This window comes from Hyposmocoma kahamanoa, unplaced genomic scaffold, assembly GCF_003589595.1.
Source record: "Hyposmocoma kahamanoa isolate Upper Pololo Valley unplaced genomic scaffold, ASM358959v1 92, whole genome shotgun sequence".
NCBI lineage: Eukaryota > Metazoa > Arthropoda > Insecta > Lepidoptera > Cosmopterigidae > Hyposmocoma > Hyposmocoma kahamanoa.
In genome coordinates, this window is record NW_020654748.1 from 23,511,888 (window position 1) to 23,537,037 (window position 25,150).

At 34.9% G+C, this 25,150-nt stretch overlaps 2 protein-coding genes across 3 annotated transcripts in view; both read right to left on the reverse strand.

The window, feature by feature from the left end:
- The window catches only part of LOC113236428 (cadherin-23), a 21,809-nt gene extending 15,864 nt beyond the window's left edge, over window positions 1–5,945 (reverse strand). The window contains exon 1 of one of the 2 annotated variants that reach the window (XM_026472480.1): window positions 5,784–5,945. The gene's annotated coding sequence lies outside the window, so the exon portion shown is untranslated. The remainder of the gene's footprint in view (window positions 1–5,783) is intronic. The other variant, XM_026472481.1, reaches the window with a different exon arrangement.
- Window positions 5,946–6,750: 805 nt separating this feature from the next.
- Window positions 6,751–22,785, reverse strand: LOC113236565. The gene is made up of 2 exons (XM_026472701.1): window positions 22,564–22,785; window positions 6,751–8,997 (listed from the first exon to the last, which is right to left on the reverse strand). The coding sequence occupies exons 1-2, from the start codon at window positions 22,777–22,779 to the stop codon at window positions 7,021–7,023; spliced, it is 2,193 nt and encodes a 730-aa protein (XP_026328486.1). The 5' UTR covers window positions 22,780–22,785; the 3' UTR covers window positions 6,751–7,020.
- Window positions 22,786–25,150: the final 2,365 nt, after the last annotated feature.

Genomic DNA, 25,150 nt, shown 5'->3' on the forward strand with positions numbered 1-25,150 from the left:
ATCGGTAAAATGTCGTTACCTAATGACTGTACCAAACAACTGAAATAAATTACAGCACGGTAAAGAGATGCCTTTTTTTCCTTTTTATGTGGTTGCTGTGCACTATCTGATGAAACACAATTTTTGTTTGAAGTTTGAATGAATACAAGTTCGAAAGTGGACCTCATGTGCCAGATATTGTGTATAGATTTAGAGGAAATGTTTTTGACGAGAAAGATCTTTGAGTCAAATGAAGAGCGAATTATAAGAGACGCTACTTGGGAGGAATGATTTAAAAAGTGTGATCTATCCAAAATTCAATATTGTGACACATTTTTTAAATTAAACACATTATTTAATATAAGTTACTCATGTTTTATTACAGACAGAAAATTGAAAAAAATCTGAGATCTTTGGTAAAAAAATGCTACTACTCTGCAAAATGGAATTATTGTTGTAAATTATCATTTTTGATCATTATAAGTTATGACTTCGTTATTTTAGATTTATATTATTTTTAACCGACTTCAAGAAAAAGGAGGTAATTCTGAATTCAACTGTATTTGTTTTTGTATGTATTTGATGCGACAACTGCATTTGTGAACCGATTTTGATGATTCTTTTTTTGTTGGAAAGAGGTTACCTCAGTATTGGTCCCATTTTAATTTGAAGAAATTATTTTAACTCTAAAGCTGGCAAACTAGGGGATGAGAATATATTATACACATTATACTCTAGTCATATTTTATCTCTGTATTAATTCATAGCTAATTTCAGCCTTAATTAATTTGTGTGTAATTTTATATTTACTGTTTGTCATTCCAACGCAATTATGAATTATTTATGAATAATTAAACAATAAATAAAACAAAATTGAGGAATTTCCATGTGGATAAACAAGAATTCGTTTGGTGGAGTCCATTTTTGTCCTAAATTACCAACGAATCGACCGACATTATTGTTCACGCATTCATTTTTACGCCACTGTCCTCACTTTTAGTCGATTTCGTTCAAATCGATTATCTCAAAACGATTGGTCACGTTTTATGCCGACAGATAATTGATATTAACAAAATCACGTACTGTCTAACATACAGTGTACCAAATTTAGAAGTGTATTGTGTTTTATATGAGGATTTTATAAGAGCCATAGTAGCTCTAGTAGTTTTCCATATAAGTAAAATTACGACATTCGCTTATGCGGTCTTTCCTTTTAATTAGAATCGCAACAACTTTTCCTACACCTTAAGTTCGAATTTTAAAATGGGGCTTTTTTCTTTATTTTTAACAAGGCCTTTAACACTGCTATTTGGTGCTTAGGCCTCATAGGGAATCTCAAGTTGCTTGGTTAGTTAAAAGTATTTTTGGATTTAATGCAACAAGTTATGTAAGTATAAATATTTTTGGCTGCTTTATGTGAAGGGTCTCGCAGAATATTTGTGTCAACTCTCAACTCCAAATCGTCCTTTTGAGGTCCTAGTATGGTCACACTCAGTGGAGATGATAATGACTCAGATGGATCCGGTTTTCTATTCTTTTACAGTAATCACAGAGGGACGAGACTTTGATGTCTATCAAGTGACAAAATTTATTTAGTGGAATGTGATTTAATTCGAAATGAAACAAGAGATTCCCTAGATAGACCCGCACCGAGAAGTACTGCCACCTTACCTATTTCTGCCGCCAATCAGTAATGTGAACATTACTGCGTTCCGGTTTGGAAGTTGACGGGCGCAGTGGCAGTGCCCCTAAGGTCTTTGCGATTTAAAGCTCTGAGTGGCACTGCAACTGTTATGGACAGGAGTGTTACTTAATACCAGGCGCACGTTCGTCCTGTTACTTTTCTTTTTAATCTAAATTTAAGGAGCTTTGTGCTGTTACTTGATATTAATAAAAAAAAATCCAACCAAGGCTTTCGAGGAGGTCGAGGTTGCATCGTCCTATGCCAAATGCTTCTTGTTAGTGATTCCTCGTAGTAAAATGGAGCTTTCAGTACATGGTTTTTTCTCCCGACTCCCAACCTTTGAGCTTGTTAAACAAGTTTGTTATTTGTGCTTGGTATGTCAGAAAGCGAGAATGTAAACTAAGATCCTCTACGATTCAAATATCTGTTAGTTCAAGTAAAAGTGTTGTGTGTTTTAGTCAATGTGTGTATGAACTTAAAAGCGATTTGTTAATAATTTAATTAAACAATACAACACTTTTTCCGATAATTTACTCTATTGTGTAAGGGTCATTGTCTTGATTATATTGAATTGAGATAATCAATGGTTTTTTAAACAGCTATGATTCCTCTGGCACCGATTCTATTAATTTGAAGGTCGATGAAGTCAGTGTTTGATATGTTTTAACTTTTTATCGCATAAAATAACAAAAACATAGAACTAACTAACTTGTATAGAATATTTTTATCAAATCAACATCATAGCACGATGGAAAATTTTATTAAATTTTCATGTACATTGATATAATAGGTCGTAGGTCATTGGTTTTTGTGCAATGTGATTTAATCTGAAATAAAATCTTAAAAAAGTTCATAGAAAAATATATAGCCTTGTAGTTTTTTGAGTTTCACGCAATTGATTCCCCTGGCCACTATTATCATCATCTAGCTGGATATAGGCTTCTGCCGATGTGCGCTATTACGCCCAGTCCTCAGCTTATCGCATACATGTGCTGCCAGCAGACTTTCGTGTATCGTTACTCCTATTTGGCCAGAGGGCGTCCTACACTACGTTTGTAGTTTGTCAGTAACTTTTAATTCTCTTTGGATAAATTTTCAAGATGACTTTTCAAAATTTATGTTTTTCGTAAAATTTTTATTTTTTAAATTTATTAAAAATACTGATCGCGGGAATCTATTCCTCAGTAAACCTTAAGAAAACAACAAATACACGTCAAAAAAGGTAACAGCTAACAATAAGTACAGCAAGCCATCTATCAGCGATGTCATTGAACCGAAGACAATGCGTGGGAACCTTATAATTGCCCCTTCCACACCATAATCGCTTTTTGTTTTAGCACCTCCTTCGTACGGTACACGCTATGGTGAATGATTACGGGGAATTGTAATGTGGGCTATTGTTTTAGAAAGTTCAAGGAGTTTGAGAAACATACTCATGGACATAGAATATGCATTTAACGCAAAAAAAGGTTGCATTATACCTGTCTTCCGCTGGGGTAGGCATAGACCACGAACCTCATTCGCTAACGAGTACTTTTAACCTGGCCTTATGGCATACCTATGCTTAGAATTTCTTTGATCGGTTTTATTACGCAAAATATTTCTTTGCATTTTTCCTTCTCCGTTTCTAGTTTGCAACGTAATATATAATAACAAAAATCATAAGATTTTTCGTCTTGTAGGAAATTAGTCGTGATCTACGACTACAATTCTCACTATAGATTGAGGTAAATTTTACTGTACACAGACATAAGTTAGAAGTATTACAATAGAACAAAATTAATATTAGTGCTTTAGTCTTGCTATGCTGTATTTTAATGAGGATTTTGGAAGTAGATAAGGCCAGAATTCTCGTCCCTCCTTGTACATGCACACGCCTTAACAACCAGTCTCAAGGAACTAAAGTTATTTAGGTCGTTAGGTGACGATTCCGACCGTAAATTATCAGCAGAATTCTCACTTTGCTGCCCCATCTTGAAGATTGATTATGTACTCTTATTATTTTTAACCAACTTCAAAAAAACAGGAGGAGGTAATACGTTATATCTTCGTCAATTGTGGACCGATTTTGAATATTCTTTTTTTGTTAGAAAGGTTGCACCTTTGAAGTGGTCCCATTGTCACCAAGCCAGACAGTCAGTCTGATGAAGGGATCCCATAAAATCGAAGGAAATCCTCAAATTAGACAGGCATGTCCGTGTATTCACCAATGTCTTCATCAATTTTGAAAATTCTTCTTTCGTTTGCTCTCGAGGTGGTCCTTGTTTGAAAGGGTATACTCTCGAGGTGGTTCCTGATGCTGTTCTGGGTTCGTTTCGGCTATCACAAATTACTAATTATTTTCCGCAAATAAAAGTGGACTTTTCACTTGTAATTTGTAATCAACAAATCACCGTCACACCATGACAACCAGAAAAGAAAATATAAAATGTACAAAGAAGTCCGTAACAGTCCCATTGTCGACAAGAAGTCAAAATCTGATGATGGAAATCATTGACTTACAATTATATGGACGTCGGGTCCGCGCTAAAAAGTGTCCGCACTTGTAAGGCGCTAAAATCGTATACAGAGCGCGACACTCCGCTTTAGTCTTCATTTGTTCTACGGACAGCGAGATACTGCGATGACATAACAATTTAAATTTCGAATAGGTTGACTTGGGACATTTTTTTCGTGGTTTTTGTATTAGACCCGTCGTCCATTTATTTGTAAGTCAATGATGGAAATCGAAAAAAACCGATAAGCATACTTTTGAGGCCGGTTTTCTTTTTCAATGAAATAGTCATATGTAATATTGTATATCTGGCCTCTAATTGTAAGTCAATGATATCTGGCCTTTTTTTTCAAAAGCACGTGAATTAAAAGTGAGAAGGCTTTCAGATATTCAGATAAGTGTATCAGAACCGAACGCGCATCTACGCTAAAACGTGTCAAATTCTTGTAAAGAAAGTTATGAATCGATCGAGTGTAGTCACTATTGAAAAACCAAAACAATGACATCGATTTAGAAAGTTCATTAGTATATGAAATTCAGGTCTATTAAATAGTAAATTAAGGAATTTATTTTAATGGGTCGGTCTGTATGTTTATCCCCAAAAAAAAAATATATATTTGAAAATAGAGATAACATACATTATAGAGAGTTATATTTATAAAATAAAGCTTTTTTTTTAACTAGTACAGTAATGGTTCATTGTTGGATGTTTCATTGTATGTTCTTTGACTCATAGGCTGTTAACAAATTGGGTGCATATTTGCAGTTAATGCGTGAACTCGTATTAACGGCATGCAATCGAAATCGACTTCACGCAGCCGAGATCGACTGCATGAAGTCGATTTCGATTTCACACACTTGCAGTCAATCTACAGCTTTAGGTACTCGGCTAAAGAGTATCAGAAGTATGACGACGTGAAGTATGTACATGTTCTCGTTCTTTGTTGGGTTCGAGTCTTCTTTGGACTTAGGTCATAGCCTATTTCCCGATACTTCACACCTTTTTTACACTTTTTTCCATGGGTTGTGTATCGTCTTCGAGGTTTTATCACGGTGTTTTCCTGCGAGCGGTATGCTGAAGGCGCTGGCTATAATTCATCTGGATCGAATATTTCTTAGTATTCGATCTTTGTATTAATAATTATAACAAACTAGTGGAGTAATTTCACAAAAATAATTCAATATAATGGCAGTAAAATATCGTTGATATTTAATAAATGTAACTTAGAAACATTACAGATTCCTACAAAACGTGTTTTTTTAGTCTTAAGTCATCATAACGTTTATGTTAATTTTCGTTAATGTGTTAAGTTTTTACTTATAAGCAGAGAGCTTATTATTTCTCGAAAGGTATTCTCAATTTATTTGTTTACATATAGAATCACCTATTTATTTTTAATATGTCGGTTAAACTTCAAATACTTACGTATGTTAAGTATTCGTTGTCTTTGAATAAACCCCAACGTTAATGTGAAGCATACCTATACAGTTAAATGTGTAGTTCCTGTTATAAAGCTATTTTTATTAAAGTTATGAATGTCCTTGATGAATAACACAAAATGTTATATAGAAAGCTCATGTAAACACACCTTTACCGTTATATTGAAGTGTCATACTTAAACTTACCTTAATTCTAAATTAAACAATAACTGTTCATAAAACTATAAATACGACACTTTTTTGCACTTTTAATCACATTTTTCACTGAACATACAATTTTTAAACCGCCTTGTAATTCACACAAAACATCTCACTGATCTCAACGCTGCCAAGTTTGAGGCGTTCTGTCAAATAGTTGCACCACGGGTCTACACTGCTGAGATCTTGTATTATTTCTTATTCACTCACACACTGAACACTCAATAATGAAGTACGACAGAGATGGTGAACGTTCCTAAAAGCCCGTCTTAAAGCAATGAAAGATAAAGCCTTTTTGCACAGGTAAAAGTAACGGCGTTTTTCTTGAGATGCGTGAGATGAGACGCCAGATGTGAGGTCAGTGAAGTAGGAAAGAGAAAGCAGCAGGTCATGTTAGGGCGTACGAAACATATTAAGGTCACTAGAGTAAAATGCAATGTAGTAATTTCCTGAATAGTGCACGTTTGTTTTTTGTTATAAAAATGCGTGAAAACAATTTAATTTTATGTTCGTTGTTTTTGTTTTTAGCCAAAATACATGAACTTGTTTACATATTGCGTGAAATTAATTAGGCTACTTGTATTTCAAGGATAATTATTGTAATAAATCAGCTAATCCACTAACACTCATTGTATTCGAAAGTTCGCGATTCAAGAACTTAAATATTTTTTAAATTAATAACTTCACAGAACTCAACGCCAACGACATCTATGAATAGTGTGTGAAACTATTTGCTAACTCCTTTAGTTTCCCTGTCAGTTGTCATGTTGCGCTTACGCAAACACAAACGTTGATTAAATACCATCTAATGTTGATAGATGGCGTACGTTGTCAATAATAATATAAATAAACAATTTGATAATTTTTGTCAAATCTGTCTATAACAACATTTGATCTGTTGGAAGAAATACACAAAAAAGTAACTATAATTTATTTACGAACTAATTGTGCCATGGAAGCAAACTGCACCCCACTTGTAATAAAAACCACAGTATTACAATATGTTACATACAAAAACGACACGAACTCAAGTATAAGATAAAGTCGGTGGGACACTGTACTTGAAGTGCCAAAAAGTATCAAACATCTCATGTGATATCACTTTGCATTTTTACAAGTATTTAGTAACAAATCATTGGGATAGACATAACAAGTAGTAAAACAGAAAAATATTTAAAAAGAATATTGCACATAAATTGTCGATCTTTATCACTTCATAAGTGTTTTAGTTTTCTTCGACACTGTCTAATTCATCATCACTTTCGTCACTGACTTTTTTAGTGTTATTCCTTTTGATTTCAACATACTGTGGCACGTATGTCGGCGTACGAAAGCCTGTAACTGATATTTCTAGCCTCCTTTTTCTATTACTCTGTGTATTCTCGTTTAGCCAACTGTTTACATTTTTTGAATTTTGATTAACGCTCCTATAATGACCGTTTATTTGTGGGACGTAAGTTCTGAATGTTGTTGTCTCTTTTATTTGCCCAGATTTTACTGTTGTTAATTCGTCGATTGTAGTTTCGATATCTTTTTTGAGTTTCATAATCAAAGTTTCGGTTTCTTCATTTTCAAAATCTTGTTCGTTCGTCTCTTTATCACAATTTTCCTTTTTTATTTCAATGTCGTGAGAGTTCCTTCGGATCATCGATGGACTTGTGCTTGCCCATTCCGCTAATCTCAAGTACTGTTCTGGAACTTTAGCATCCTCTTGACTGAATTTAATTACTTCAGGCTGATTAGTAGTAATGGAGCTCTCTGTACTAGAAGATGGTGTTTCAAAGAATGGTATCATCGTCGTAACCGTTGGTAATGTTGAAATAGGAGGAGGAGGCGCAGGTGTCACCCTTGCTTCAACAGGAATAATTCCAGAACTACCCACATGAAAATCTTCTACTTGCGTAGAAGTTAATATGGGAATTTCTGTACCAAATCTGTGCGGTTGTAATGGTGTTGAATATATGTCATTTTCTGTTGTACTTTCTGCTGGAATTTTCGTTTCTGCAGGAGGATAAACATTAACGTGAACTATCATCTTCGGTTCTATAGGTTTTTCTTCGGAACTAATATGCGTACTGTACAACCCTTTGCTTAATAAGATTCTTGGTCTCTTTATTCTGGTAGTAGTTCGTCTGATAGGGGTCGTTGAACGTCTTCTAAACTGTACTAATGGTCTGGACGTAGTAATGTAGATTTTATCTAAGGCTGGTGGTGAAGTTTCTGTTACTTCTAACTTCTTAAAGTCTGCATTTGTTGACTGTAATGGAAACAAATTTAATAGTACACTGAATGACTTGGGTTTTGTTGAGGGTGTTGCTTCAGGATGTCTGATTTCTCCAGAACCTAATAAATTTACGACTTTATTTTCCTCGCTCTTAATGTTTTTGGAAACGTAGTTCCTCTTACGGAGAGTTATTGGTCTAAACATTGGAATGTTTACAGATTCTCTAGCTTTCAGAATATTATGGGCTGCTATAGGTGAAAATCTAAAAAATCCGTCAGCCAAAAGATTTACATCTCCGGGGGTTTCTGGTTTGAAAATGTACAAGGGATCTGGTTGATGATTTATTCTACTTTCCACTTTTTTCGAGTCTTCTACATCAAGATCAATAGGTGGAGTTGTTTTTAAGTTTTTATTTTCTTCTTTAGATGCAGGTTCAACATATACTCCAGAAAACTCAATGTGTGTAGATTTTGGAAGGGAATATAAATCACCAAACTTAGCATTTATAGTTTTCTCTAAATACTTGATTACTTGCTGTAGATTCCTCAGTCTTTGAGCGTTTCTGTAGCCTTCAATCCAACTCCTTGAACCGTAAGTTTTACTAAAAGGTGTGGGAGTAGGACTTCGGTATTCAAAGTAAAATGGTCGAGGACTGGTTCTTCTTATAGCAGGTACTCTGTAGTCTACAGTTGTTGACATAAGCTTTGAGTGATCATGTCTCGTAGGTCTTGTGTAATTAGGTAGAAGGTATCTTGCCCTATTCTTGTCAAGAGAAGTGTCCACAGACGGATCGATGTAACTGTTTTCTTGCATAGCGTTAACAAGAAGTGGCATTCGCTCGAAGTATTCTTGGTCGAATCCGTACAAATTTCTATCGAGTCGATCGGCAATTGGAATATCATTAGTATGGTTTGACCTTATCTTTTGTACTACATTCGATTCAACTGCAATTCCGTATTCGTAGATGAGCAGAATTACCTGAAACAATCATAAAAATATGCCATTACGTCGAATTAACTTTCAATTAACAATGTACATTTAAAAATATCTATTACTTAAATACGTGATTTCAATAAATAGAAAAAAAGTAGCGTTTTGTTTTTATTATTTTGTCAAATATAATTAATATGTAAATAATACTTATTATGCTAACATTGTTTTATTAACTTATAAAATTTACTTATGATTTTTTTTTGCTAAAAGAGAAAAATTATGGTGTTTCAAATAAAAATTAAATAAAGGTAAAAAAGTATGCCACAATCAATATGTAAAAGTACATTTAAAATATATCCGTGTATGTTTCTTTACTCAAATCGTATTCCTTGACGTCTTTTTTCCAGTCTCTGCGCGCTATTTCTAAATAAATCGGTCTATTGTGTGGTAACATCGATTTTAAAAAACTTGGAGAATTATCAACAACGTTGAAGTGCTCATTGGGTAATTTATTTATTTTCCTACTTAATTTCTCTGGTAAAGAAGGATTTCCTAAATACTTATTTAATGGTATTTCTTGCACTGGCATCAAGTTTTCGCTATCAGGCATTTCTATCTCTATTTTATCATCTTGTTTATCGGGGCAGTTTGTTGCCAAGTCTAAAGACCAACTAGGTGCTTTCACTATCTGCGTTTGATTGTTAATTCGATTCACTAACACTGAGCAATTATTATTGTTTGTTTGTATAGAGCTCTTTTCATTACTAGCTGAAGATTTTTTTTTAATATACCACGGTGTTTCAAAGTTACTATTTTGTGGTTGACTTGATGAACTATCAACACTTGCCATCCAATTTGATATCATAACGTTCACTGGATGACCAACATTTTCCAGAAAATTCATGTAATTATTTAATTCTTTTTGAGTTTCACCTTTTGGATTTGATAATGGATAACTTTTTCTGTCATTGTTTGATGCTTGTTTAGCCAAGTTTTTATATGTTCTTAAACTGTATCCTTTTAACGTTCCCTCTTTCCTCGCTAGCCCCTCATACGGTGAAAGCTCTTGGAAGATATTATTATTTGTTTCGTCGTTACCTGTAATATTAGTTTCGTCGGATGCTGATTCATGTATTACTGTTTTTTTTACTTTTATATTATCAGAATTACTAGTAGCAGTTGACGTATTTATTTCGAAATTGTTATCTTTCTTTGGTGATTTACTGGTGTTGATCCTAGATTCATAGTGTTTAGTTGTTTCCTGGAAACTTATTGTAGTATATTTAGATTTAATTAAGTTATGTTCATAAGATGGTAGGGTAAGATACCTATCCTTTTGACTCAGTTGGTCACTTAACGATGTTGCATGTTTGTGATCGATTCGTCGACTAGCATTAATACTGTTCGGTGAATTCCATAACATTTCATTTGCACGTGTATTTTTTGTTTCTACTTGGAAATTTTCCTCTATAGACGGTAAAGATTGTTCTGGTGTATTTATATTAAACTCTTCTTCGCTTTCTTCATTAAAATATGTCTGTTGTATTCTAGAGTTTTCTGTAACTTGATTCAGATACGAATTAGTTTCTTTTGAAGCAAGGTTCTCCTTTTTTGGTCTACGTCGAAGAATATTACTTTTTATTAATTCCAGTATATAAGGATTGAAATCAGATAAGTCTTGGGGAAGATATGATGAACTAAAGATTGTGGCTTCCTCTTGTGGAGTTTTCAAATAATATTCGTCATCGTCTGCTAGTATATCTGCGTCTGTTGTGGTTTCGATTGCCTTTACAAATTTTGTTTTTTTTTTCTTTTTAGTTGAAATATTTGTTATTTTTGCAGATGTTGTTGCAGAAGTTGTTATTGTTGCAGAAGTTGTTATTGTTGCTGAAGTTGTTATTGTTGCAGGTGTTGTTGTTTTTGCAGACGTTGTTGTCGCTGTAACATGAACCGGTAATGTTATTAGTGGAGTTGTAAATAATTTTGGGTTAGCCAAAATTTCTCTAGCATCAATTTGCTTTCTTTTGCTTTTAGTAGATGATTTCTGAATGTTCTCCTGTTTTTCCAAGTTGAACATATTTTTTACTATTGGCTTGATGTTTAGTTTGTGCATTGGCACTCCAAGATATATATTGTTGTTTGGTTCTACTTCTAAATGTTTTTTAGGTTTGTTAGCATTTATAAAAGATCTAGAGTATTTTGCGGTTGTTGTTGAGAAAGGTTCAACTGTAGATACTTTAACTAATTGAATAGGTGTAATATCATCGTCTTCTGTATGTATTATTGATGGAACTTCTATAATATTACTGGTATGCCTAGTTGCTGGTGTACTTGTAGTTAATGGTATACTGGTTACGTTGACATCGGTATCATTACAGGGTACTTTTACCATGACAGTAAGTTCAGGTAACACCTCTTGTATACTGTGCACAATTTTATTAAGTAATACTGTTAGCTTTTTTGGACAAGAACATTTTTTGTCTTTCATTATGTCCATTTTATGTAGCTGTGTTTCTGTTGAAGTTTTCCTTTTATTGGACAAAGGCTGTGTTACTTTTCTTACCATGATAAGACGTCGTGGTTGAGAAGAATAATGGCGAGTAGAATAAGTGATTTCCTTTTTGTCGTATTCCTTAGATTCTATTGACGTTTTGGGCTTGTCAGTCAATTTTTCAACCATTACTTCGCTTGACGTCATGGATATTTTGTTATTGAGCATATTATCAAACAAGTTTAAAACCTTCTGATAGTTTCTAATCTTTCTGATTTTGCTGTAATAATCTAAGTTAGTAGGATTCTTGTAATGTGGTTTGTAGTCAATAGTATTGGGTGTTCGAAACCGATTTGTAAATGTTGTTTTTGGATTTTGCAAGTAACTGTCGTCATTTGGTGCAGTCTTGTAGGAAACTGGCTTAGGATTGGAATCGTCAATTTCGTTATCAAAAATTAAATTGCTGTTCAAAGCTTTGAGTATTATGGGCAGTAGTTTGAGTGTTGAAGCATCAAGATTGTAGTTTCCTTTGTTAATTTTGGTTTCAAATATTGAGCTGTCGTTGAGGATGTCGTGCCAGGAAGGCTTTTTCGACATGTGATTGCGACTTGATTCGATGTTGATTGTGTACTCGTAGACAAGGAGAATAGTCTGAAAAAGTAAAATAATCGAGATTTATTTAAAGTCGTCACAAAACGACCATTCCTTTAAAATGGTACTAAATGTACAAATTTCAGTCTGAATTTTCAAAACAAAAAAAAAAATACGTTTCATAAGCCAAAAAATACTCACAAAATTACTTCTTATCACAATATTAATCATAGACTAAACGGTGCGTTATTACACTTAGTGATAATTAAGTGCATGAAATTAGGTAAAACAATATAACATTAATGCGTGATACAGTGAAGAATCAATTGAGACTCTAGATGCAAATGACTACAAATATCAAGATGAAAAATATTTGCAATACCATCAGTTTGTATTTACGAACAAGCTACGAGGAAATAGAGTAAATTATAATTTAGAATCACTTACATGAGACTACGCCTTACAAACAGGGTGTTGTTAATTGACAAAGAAAACATTTACTAAAACACTAAGATTCCAACAGAATCAATGGTGATAATTTTCAGCACATTCATCTTACATACTTAAGAAGGGAGTTACAAGATTTATGATACCATCTTATCTATATATATCGTCCTGTTACTACAGGACGAACAAGACGTGCGCCTGGTGTTTAGCGACACGCCTGTCCATAGCAGTTGTAATGCCATTCAGTGCTATAAATCGCAAAGATCTTAGGAGTACTGCCGCAGCACCTATCAGCCTGAGACATAAGTTGACAAGTCCCATGTGTCCTTCACCAGCACCCTTCAAAACCGAAACATAGTAATGCTTACATTACCGCTTGACGGCAGAAATAGGTACTTCCCTGGACAAAGTCTTTCACATTAAAATTATACTAACTACTTAGCAGCAGTGCTGCTTATATTTATTTATGATCATTAATAATTATAGTGTATATATTATAATCAACTAATTATATACCATAGTCCCCTACGCTAGATCCATACTATGTTGGAAAGTTCCATCATTTTGTTTATCTTCACCGATGGCGAGAGGTATTTCTACTAAAGATTTATAAATAAAGCACACACTCAACATAGCCCCGCACTAGGGAAACCCTGTGTCGCGGGTGCCATGGACACACACATAGACAGCCACAAATTACACCCAAACTCACGAGAGAAATAAATGTAGGCCATAGTAAAATTTGTCCCGTCCCGAAATCGAAACTGGGACCTCTGCGTGACAGTCCGGCATGGTAACCGTTCAGCCATGGAGGCATATGTATGTAACTAGGAAATTAAAGTCACAGATATTCGAACCACCGACCTTTGGATTGAAAAGCAATAATTTCCCTTTCCTAATTACCACCAGTCTATGAGCTTATTCAATAAAGATAGTAATATTATTATTTATTTAAAAAAACTTTTACTGTTACTTTTATAATTAGGTATCAAAAAATTTGTTTTTTTTTGACATTCTTTACTTTTGTACCATCGTCACAGTGATAAAAATAATGAATTAATTAGGTCAGCGCTCTCGTAAAATGTTTGTGTCTTTGTTTCCGCTTTCTTTTCACGCCGTATGTCACCTGCGCGTACGCACGAGCCGTGACGGAGAGGGTACGTGGTAATGAGCCTTAGTTTTAGGGAAATGTAAGCAAATATACTGGGTGCATATTTAATAGGATCATTCTATATACATTGTTCGCAAACAGTGTTGTCTACAGATGCTATCTGAAACATGCTGTATATAATTTACTCATACGTAGAACTAGTTAGCTCTAAATAATTTTATATGTACAATTATTTTTTTTGCGCTAAGAGATCAGTTTCGAATTTTTAATTACGAGTGGTTATGTGCCCCGGCATTGGCACAGTCGGCCGGAGTCAGGGATTCCGGTTCAAGAACCGGCCAACGACACGTGCCGAATCGAGCAGCGCGGCTTTCTTTATTTTTATTTTTGATTATGACATCCAGTTACGGTACGAACAAATCGTGTGCCGGCTGGTAAGCGATACGTCAAACTATGGTAATTGCAACCTTAGCGGCAGTGTTATTCCACCCGTTACCCTGGGAAGATGACAAGACCCATACGCCTGTAGTTTTATTCTTATTATTTTATTTTATTATCCTCAATTATCAAAACTGGAACGTAGTAATACACCAGATGGTGCGGCAGACCACTGGATGGACGACATTTCTTTGTCGCGTCCATTTTTTTTGTAGCTACTGCTACAAAAAATCCACAAGACGAGACAAAGAAATCCACAAGCCGAAACAATCGTCATCATCATTGGTACTTGGTCGATGTTCTCATCAGGCGCTTTTCGTCATCTTTTATTATGCGCATGGCCCTGTGCTTCCGAAAGTTTACTACCCGAGTATCTTTAAGATACAACTGAATAGGCATCTTCTGGGAGAGTTTGTTCCACCGTAGACCGTAATCTTGGCTCCAGGATTAGGCAGTGGTTAAGAGTCTAAACTACCTCATGGCTTTGGTTGATTGCGCATAACAGTGAAAGTGTTAAATCAATGACTTTGGAAAAAGTATACAGTAAACTTGAGGATATACACTGATTATTATAGAGTGTGAAGACACGATTCCAAAAAATATTCATCTTATACCTCGAAATTTTACAAGAAAGCCGCTGTATTCAATAGGTACTTCATATATACCAATGACATTTTTTATATAAACAGAACTAAATAGAACACGTATACCAACATTTTAATTTCGTTTGTATAAAAATAAATTCTGAAAAAAGCCAGTGTCTCTGCCGTTGCCGAGCAAAATGAACCGTATCAATTAGACTCTTAGCAGCAAGTCCATTTACTTTTAAAAAATCAATGCCCATAAACGACGGTTTTTTTTTTGTCATACAATCTCATAGATACGTCTTTAACGCTATTAAATGTTATAAATACTTCCTTATGCCACACGTTTTACGGTTGAGGCTATGGATAGCCACTTCCTGAACGTTAAAAAATATACATAAGTGGTGGCAACCGCAATTGACAGTTTGCTGTGTTGATCAACCGCATAAAATGTTTGTATTGTAAATAATTCTTGCCAGGGCCGCTGTGTAATGTGTTATATAAATATTTTATGAATAAGCGAGTGCCAATCAACACTCTTGGTAAAGGTTAATTTGCGTATTATAGAAGAAAGTGTGTGCATAGTGTAATAAGAATTGTAACTCCACGTAAACGTACCAGTGCGACATGTGTGTCAGCATGTCGGTTCACAGACGCACACGCCCTAGGTGCCATTTTACTACTGAGAGAATTTAAATCTCGCTTACCAATTTCCATCAAAAGTTGCCATTAATAGCTCGCGCGAGCTCGCTATGGTTGTGCACAGTGAAAATTCAGCGTTGTTCAGTTCGTCTAACGACAAATACGCGAATGGAAGTCACATGTCCCGTAAATCAGAAAAGAATCAGATTGACCATCTTTTTTAAAAAACCTTTATTTCGCGATTGATATTAACAGCCATCGCGAGCTCGTACTAGAAATTGTGATACCGTTTCAGAGTATAATACTCTATCAGTAGACAGCAACAATACGGTTTCGTATTGCACCAACAAATATTTCATTTTCGTTTAGCCCGTTCTCGTCAATCCAGCCCATTTCCACGAAGATGCGCTAGGAGAGATTTGGAATTTTGCCTTACAAATTTCAATCCTTTTCTCGCCTCGTTTTGTCTCGCCTCGCCGGTGGAAAAGCACCTTTTTTGTACAATGGCGAGTGTCTCTAGCATTTGTTAAAAATGACAACTCACGCAAATTTAACAAACGTAGCATTAAATGGATAGATTAAAAATATGATTGGGCTAGCATACTAATCAACGGTTTTTAAAACATAGCACGCTCACGCATGACTAAATTTTCAATATAATTGGTTTATGAAAATACTTTCTTGGTTAATGCACGGTTTGAAAAGTAAAATTAATAAGACGGTAATGTTAAGTGGTATAATTGGCCTCTTTTTGTCAATCGTGTGACCAAAACTTATCTAGTGTAGAGGTACATAAATATTTGTTTTTTTTTTTTAAATTGTTGCCTAGTATACACCTTTATACAGCTTCTGCGTACTTGGATGACAAAATTCCGTGGACTCGTTTAGCCCTTGCAGGCATTCTAGATTTAAGATGTATATTTACAAAGAGTTATTTTACTTGCTCATTCTTCTCAGGGAAATCTATCCTACGAATGAGCAGTAGAGTTTAATCAATATAACGATTACAAGTGTAATTTGCTTACCAATGAAAGAAAGATTATTTGATTTTGACTTTGACTTTATATTACTTAAATAAATAATGTAACAGTTGCTTAAGTAATGTCTTAACGTCTCGGATGATCTTTTTACAATCTTATCCATAATCTACAATGGTATATTTTATTTATTTGATAAATTTAGGGTATTACACATAAAACATTACAAATTGAATAATGAAACATTTTAACCTTAAAAAATAAGTGCCTCTACACTAAACGTATACGTTCGGAATCCGAGACTGTACCAAACTGGGACCCATTCGGATGTCTTTTGCGCACTAACGAATCCGAGAAAATACTTATATATAAATAAAATAACGCTTCGGACACCTGTGGCATTTCGGACCGTCATTATTCGGATTCGGAACTGGGGGTCTACCCTCGATCTCCGTCTGACATCCGTCCGAAACAATTACTGTCAAATAAGTAATATTCGACAAAATTAAAAGACAAGTATCAAGTACGAAGCTTCATTCGCATCACGCGTCTTTTCATTTGGTCAAGTATTGCTTATTTGGCAGTAATTGTTTCGGACGGATGTCGGACGGAGGTCGAGAGTAGACTCCCAGATACGAATCGGACGTAGTGCGCAAGCGCTCTAACGGTATTTAACGTAAACGTAAATGTCAACGTATGACAGTATGGAGTATTCCATTACGCTATATGGACCTGAAAAACTAACAACGGGAATTGCAGTGTGATTTTTTTTTATAATAGAAGTGACAGGATTTCCAAATACTTTCTGTATAATTGCCGCATTTTTTTCCATAGAGAAGTATCTACAACGTACTCACAAAATTCAATGGTTGAAGCTGAACTTCTACATTGAATCAATACAAGCACTACGGTAAGAGAAGTAGCAGTAGAGCTTCCTGTGAAAGTGTTCGTCCAGTGAAGTACTGGCATGTTATCTATTTGTGCTGCCAAGCAATAATGTAGACATTACAGGCACATGGGACTTGTCTACTTATTTCTCAAGTTGACGGGCGTAGTCGCAATGCCCCTAAGATCTTTGTGCTTTAAAGTTCCACAGGCACTGCAACTGTTATGGACAGGCGTGTCGCTTACCACCAGGCATACGAGTTGCACGTGCTGTCACTTGGTATTATAAAAAAAGTACAGTAATTAGATTACTGCATAAAAATTTCAAGAAAAATAATATCTATTACCTACACACCAAAGTATCAATTAAGCTAGTGTTGGATTATGACTAAAACATATTTTTACCCTATCTGCTGTACCAGACTTTGGAAATATTAATGGATACAGAACGGTCGTAAAACTTTATGGCCATACTTAGTAAATTATGCCAACTTACGGACGCGTGATGGAATTCGCTATAGGAAGGCAATGTAAGTGAAAATTAGTTTTTTGTCGCTGCTCTGTACATTGGCTGTGGCTGTGTCGGCACCGCACAGTGTTTATGCGCGGGGCGACAAAAACAGCAAACAAAAAATAACAATATCATGACTCAAATAATGCATTTTTTCGCATGCGCTTACGATCATACATTCACTTACAACATTTATCATCTTATCAATAACAGGTTCGTGTTTTCATTTACACAATATTAATTACCTACTCATATATCAATCAATGTTCGTATAACTAATAAAGAAGTATGTGTATGACTTATTAAAGCTTTCATACTAACAATTCTCTTTTAAATTTAAGACTCACTGTCTATCTTAAATTTTTTTTTTTTTTTAAATAAATAACGCACACACTCAACATAGCCCCGCACTAGGGAAACCCTGTGTCGCGGGTGCCATGGACACACGCATAGACAACCACAACTTACACCCAAACTCGCGAGAGAAATAATTGTATGCCATACAACTATTTCTACCTGCCCGAGAATCGAACCTGGGACCTCTGCGTGGCAGTCCGGCATGGTAACCGTTCGGCCACGGAGGCAATCTTAACTAGGGTTGTGCAAATTTTTCCAAGTATTAAACGTACCAGGATGCTGCGAGAGGTAAATTTATATATTTAAACCATATTGTCAAAACTTTGACACGAGCAGCCTATGGGTGAAGTATACACAGAGAACCACATACACAATACATTAAGGGTGCAATATAAGAACGTTTTCAGGATGCTAATGGGGCTGCAGTGCAGATGGCTTTCATGCCATTATTCGCAAGAGGGCTGTCTCACTCATGATGCGTGTACGCGGCTACGGTAATAGCGTCATAACCATTGTTGCCCACAGGCTGGACTGTGGACTACGTGCGTAGGGTAGTAGTCCAGGCGTGGTATTTTCTCTAGCATTAAGTCATTTTGTATTGTAGTTAGTACAACACAACACACAAGAAAAAATTTACTGTATTACTAATGTAACCATGGATCATTGTCTCAAATAAATCATTCTATATTCTGTGCTATTCTATAATTGGACGTACTTATGCAAACTAGAACCAATCCACGAAATGTCACTTTCGAGATAATCAGAAGTTTATATAAACAGTGTGAAGAATTAAATAGGTAAGTTATTTGAGACAAATTGCTTAACAGAGTTATGTGTAGCATTGAGAAATTTATAGAGAAGCTGATTTATATTGATTTTTCTTTAATTTAGATATTTTTTTAGATCAAAAACCTGTTGTTCTTTATTGCAAAAAAAAAAAACTGTTTTATGAGTTGGTTTTTTATTTCAAAAAGGTTTAGGTTCTTAAGGTAGGCAGATAATAGTAAATAACTTTTAAATCCCATTGTTTTCTGTTACTATTTTGTTGTGACATGATTGGGACAATTTTATTTTCTCCCTTTTGACTTGGTATATTGCCAGGATCTTTTGTGAACAGGTAAAAGGCATGTGTGGTATTCTACCCTAAATACATAACTCAATTTCACTCGAGGTGTGGGTTGGTTCTTGTTTGCATAACTATGTCCAATTATTCAATCTCAAACCAGAGAATGACCTGTATTGCGAATACCAGAGCAATGTACTCGTAATTGACTACCCAGAACTCCAACACCAGAACCAATTTACAAGTTCATTTCTTGAAATCGATCCTAAGTAGCAGCAGAGCTTCTTGTGAAAGAGTTTGTCCAGGGAAGTACTGCCACCTTACATATTTCTGCCGCCAAGCAGTAATGTATACATTACCGCGTTCCGGTTTTTGAAACTATAAGCACATGGTCATTGTCATCTCATGTTTCAAGGTGGCGGGCGTAGTGACAGAGCCTCTCAGATTTCGGCGATTCAAAACTGTGAGTGACACTGCAGCTGTTGTGGATACGCGTGTCGCTTACTACGAGGCGCACGACTTGTTCATCCCGACACTTGATGTAATAAAAAGTATATCTACCGGGAATGAACCTGTAAACTTCACGGCTAGAGATCAAAATGCAAATCAATCATTAAAATTATGTGAAAAGGTAATTTTTTCTAATCAACGTATTTTCTATGTATCATATATTTTGAATACTAACGTGTCAAACTAGTTTTTACAACGGATTGTGGAGACTAGTTCCCTTGATGTTATAATAGGGCCTTTTCATTTAAAGAGTGAATAGGTAGTATATAGACGTGCATGTTACGTCGTCGATCTCATCGTCACTTTCCATTAGGTAATATGGAGGTGGAATAGGCGCTTATTATTCATATAAAAAAGATTGGTCTCATTTAAATTTGAAGAAAACATTCCATCTCTAACGATGGCAAATCCTGTTGATCCGATTGATAAATCCGGTCTCGCGCACTTTCCGGTAACCGATTGTTAACTTTTCAGTGTGCAGTTTGAATTCGATTCCTTTATTTTTTGATAAAAATTACTTTAATTATTAATACAAAGATCGAAAAAATTCCTTCGATCCGGCAGGATTCGAACCGCCATTTCGTAGCAAACCGTGGCACGCTATACCAACTAAGCCAAGGAACGAACCAGCGGACCTAACGAATTCTTCTATGTGCTTGTTGATCTTTGTATTTGGTTTCTAACGACTTTTTAGCCGTGGCGCCATCTATGAGAAATCCATGAAAGTATTTCGTCACCCGGTTAGATACCTTTACAGCTACCTAAATATAAGGTAAATATCAGATCTCTCAACAACACCGCCCGTTGTTGCTCGCACAATTCAAAGCTCAAAAGAAGAAGTATATAATGAATTCTATCATAATTGTAATTTTGCACCGTTAGCTGTAATAAAGTCTTATCTGTAAAATGGCATCTTTTGAGCAGAGATTTTTCAAGAGGTTACATAATTTGTTTTATCTCACATCACCACAAAATCAACCCATTTTACATTTTACTTTTAACTGCCTCCGTGGCCTAACGTTTACCATGCAGAGGTCCCGGGTTCGATTCACGCGCCGGAAGAAATATTTGTATGGCCTTGTATGGCCTATATTTATTTATCTCGTGAGTTTGGGTGTAATTTGTGGTTATCTATGTGTTTATCCATGGCACCTGCGACACAGGGTTTCCCTAGTGCGGGGCTATTTATTATTATTATTGTTATTATTTATACGTCTGACTGTTGGGTACAGATCTCTCAAGCGAGCTAAAGCAGGTTAGGGACTTCACAAATTTTCCGAGGGTTGTGAATTTTCTTCAACGTGCAGATTCCATCACGATGTTGTCCTTCACCGAAAACCTCATGGTAAATTCCAAATTAAATTTACGCACATAAATTCCGAGAAACACAGAGGTTAGGATTTGAACCTACGGCCTCTACTGCCATCGCGGCACAACACATTATTTCATGCAGTTCGTATTAATTTTATGATTTTGACAAAAGCACTTTTGATGGTCACATGTGGCTTAGTTATAACAATTCATATTTTACGCTTAATTAATAATATTTTCATTGGTAAAGTCTTCTTAATTTTACACACATTATTATTATATCGTATTTTTTTTACTGTTAGGGAACTCTAAAACATTTTAAATGATTAAAGCACCCATTTTCACAATGTCAAAGTTTCTTTTTAACTGCCACGCGAGATACACAATAGGTATAATTTAACATTTAGCTCGTCGTTAAAACTAACTTTGTGAAAAGAAACGCATCTACTCATTACTATCGCTAATGACACTAGATTTTCATGTAAGTATTTTTGCAGGGAATATACCGTATCGTCATTTGTAATTGGCGCTTCACTCTTGCGTCGTTTTGTGAACCATTTATGTAACGTCAAGGAAGTCCACCGTGTTATAACATTGTCATATTTCTTCTTTCTCTCATGTTAGGGTTCAACGGGTTAAGTCTAATTTTTAACCGACTTCAATAAAAGAAGGAGGACACGCGATTACTCCAGTATTTGATGTTTTTTTTTGCCGGAGGTGCTCTCCACCTTGATATCGGTTCCATTTAAATGTAAAGAAAACATTCAACCTCTAAGGGTGGTAAACTAGGGGATGAATCTCGTTTCGTGTACATTCCGGTAACCGATTGTTAATTTTTTAGTTTTAGTTTGTTTGTAAATATAAGTAAAGTTTTAAGTCGGTTCCTTTTTTTAAATAAAATATGTAGTTATTCTTATATTAGAGTTCAACGGGTTGAGTCTAATTTCAAAGTGGTCTCTTATTTGATTGTTAAAATGATACTTAAAACCTTTGGTAATATTAAAATTTCGCCATTTACGTGGTTCAAAACTGTAGAGAATGAAAAACTTTGCACTATTTATTATTATGCAGTTCTTCCGTATTGAAATAAGAAAAATGCGTGGTAGTAACGCGTTTCTTTCTTTTAGGTTATTTCTGTCTCTGATATTTGAAATAAATATTGTAAATGATAAATGTGTGCAATTGTTTATTTTCAAAGAGCAATCCCTAGAGTTTCTTAATTATTTTCTCTGGGACACCTTATGCTTGAGTAATAGTATTTAATGAATATGATGATTACAATTGCAATTTGCTTACGTATGAAATAAAGCTTTGTGTATTTTTCAGGTTAAATTTTACACCTAATTTCGGTGGCAATATTTATTATTTAAGTATATATACATTTATATTTAAGTATATATACATGTATATATAAATGTAAATCCAAAATCAATGAAAGGGTAGTTTTCCCTAACAAATTTCGGTTAACTATTCGGTAAAAAGTTATTTTGATTAAGTATTGGAGTATATCGCTAAATATAATCCAAATAACGTCAGTAACTCACAAAATACTAGAGGTTTACCATTTTAGTCACATTTAAAGAACACCACCGTTTCTTACAACTAATAGAAGCTTTAAAAAATACCAAAACACAACATCACAGAAATCAGCACAACACAAACTCCAACACAAACACATCACAAAAATACTCACTATTACAACTGTAACCGTGATTGCTGTAGATACAGCGGCGCACGCGCATCCTTGACGTATTTGTCTTTTTCTGGACAGCCGTAAGAACTCCTCAGTTCTCGCATCTATAGTTCTATAGAGCCCGAATTGACTAAATCTAGAACTGTTAGTGGTTCGCGATCCGTCGCTTGACATGGTGATCGCATCACTGCTAGTGCGGGTGGATGGATAGCGCATGCGCGGGGAAATGTTCGCACACAATGTTTTCCTTTGAGATTCAGAGTAGGGATGGGGTGGGTGACTTTCATTTAGTTGTCGATGCGTTTGAGTTGTCGATGCGTTTGAAATTGTATTTGTAGTTACTAATGATACAGCTTTTTATTTATGAATTAACAATTATTACTATAAATCGCATTATTAAACATAAATTCTCTATGAACGTATGAACTTGCTAAACACTGATGTCGATTAGTTTGCCTTCTTGTATTTTATAGGGAAATAGATACACGCTTGTCTATAGTCTCATCAGATGTTAAGCGACGATGTGACCGACGATGGAGCGCGTGTTTTGAAAAAAAAATCTTGTTACCACTATTCTTGAATATAATATAGCTTATAGTGCATTACATTCCTTTGCAGTACGCATTAAAAAGGAGAAAGCAGAGCGCATTGTGCCATTTATTGGTATTACAACGATATCAAGGTTAGAGTGTTTTGTACTTTTAGTCGATCAAAGGAAGTTGTTATGGTAGGGTGTTGAAGTGTACAGACAAGCTGGCTACTTTTCTACGGTGGTCAAAATAACTATTATAATGTAGATGATCACTTTAAATCGCAAAGACCAGGCACTGACACTGCGCCCGCTACCTTTACACGTAAGTTTATAAGTACCACGTGCCTGTAATTTCACCAGTACCTTTACACTTCTGGAACGCAGAAGCGCTCATACATACATACAAATAAAAATATACATCACTTCAATAAGAAAGAAGATAACCATAATATTAACCTTATAGAGCTAAGTCAAACTCATGTTACCACGATTTTGTTTAACCAAAGTAAACGACTCATTTATAGGGAACTGTATATGTTTTTACAATAAGATTCCGGATATTAAGATTATCATTTCCTAAGGTATACTACATTAAAAATATTTTGATTGAGAAGTCATATTACAAAATTGAAGACTACGTGTTAGATAAATATGTATGGAAAGACGACATGGCTCTAGATTCCGGGCAAATTTGATTCGAAGTGTATTGCATAGCATTTAAGTTTATTTGAAAAGAGCAATCCCTAGCGTTTCTTGCTCGTTCTTCTCAGGGAGGTCAGCGTAGTGAACGAGCAGTAGCTTAAATGTGACGTTTTCAAGTATAAATTTATTTTACCCATGGAATAAATGATTCATTGACTTTGTTCACATTACTGCCTGGCAGCAGAAATAAGTAAGGTCGCAATACTTACCTGGACGAACTCTTCTACAAGGAGCTCTATTGCTACTTAAAACTTTCTGATTTAATGATACAATTATTTTCTCAATAGGCAATATTAAAAAAAGTCTGTTAACATTAATGGATATCTCCATAATCACTTATAAGTTTGCGTTCCATGTATGTGTTACCTGATTTTAATCTGATTTATGACGGAATTTAAAATAGACTAACCTAATCGCGTGGTCCAGTTCACGTACTCACTTTGATAATTGTTACTTAACCACTTGTTTTGGTCTAGTTAGAACTGGTGCAATGTGAAAGTGAGTATTAACGAACCTGCCCGTAAACTTGGACCTAATCAGGTTCTAGGTTTTGGGTTCGGATTTAATATCAAATTAATAGAAATTTTCTAATAAAATGTAATTTTTAAGAGGTAGTTAATTAAGAGAAACTGTTTTTACAGCACATTTTTTAATAAAATCATGCATTTGTAACTCATATAAACTATAATTAGATAAATACTTCCTTCACATCATCATCAACATCCCACTACCGGACACGGATATCCTCTCAGGCGAGGACTTAGGCCATAATCTGCTACGGGTTGTGAACCTTCTTTGACGAGCAGTTTCAATTTGAAATACTTCTTTATGTAAGGTAAATATTTTATTTTATTTATGCAATTGTACAATACAGGCTAAAGTCAATAATTTTACAGCATGTAAATTTACATGGGCAGTTCAGACAGTCATTTACAAACATGTATACAAAGTTAGTACTAAATTAATAAATATTAACATCTAGTGAACAACAGAAATCTTTAAAATAATAATCGTAATCCTAACTATTAATCTTAATACATACATACAAATACTTAATATTAATTTTAAGATAAATTTTACATCGTTATGATCGAATAGATAACATTGTTATATAGGTATTGACAGTAATAATACGAGCAACAATCACGACAACATCATCCAAACCTTTCGCAAATGGCGTTTCGAATGCGTAATAGCGACTACCGAAGATGTCAATCTCAGAATCGACAGCAGCGAGGTTATTGTACTCACGGGTGAGGGGTTTATAAAATGAGGTATTGTTGGTGTACACACAAAATTTGGAAGTCACAGGATTACGGAGGCGGTAGTTTGTATTAAAATTAATTAACGAAG

Excerpts from the sequence above, each read along its gene's own strand:
- LOC113236565 (XM_026472701.1), bottom strand. The coding sequence starts at position 22,779 with ATGCGCTATCCATCCACCCGCACTAGCAGTGATGCGATCACCATGTCA. Across the intron at positions 8,998-22,563 it reads TCACGGTTACAGTTGTAATA|GTAATTCTGCTCATCTACGA; the intron begins GTGAGTATTTTT and ends TGATTGTTTCAG.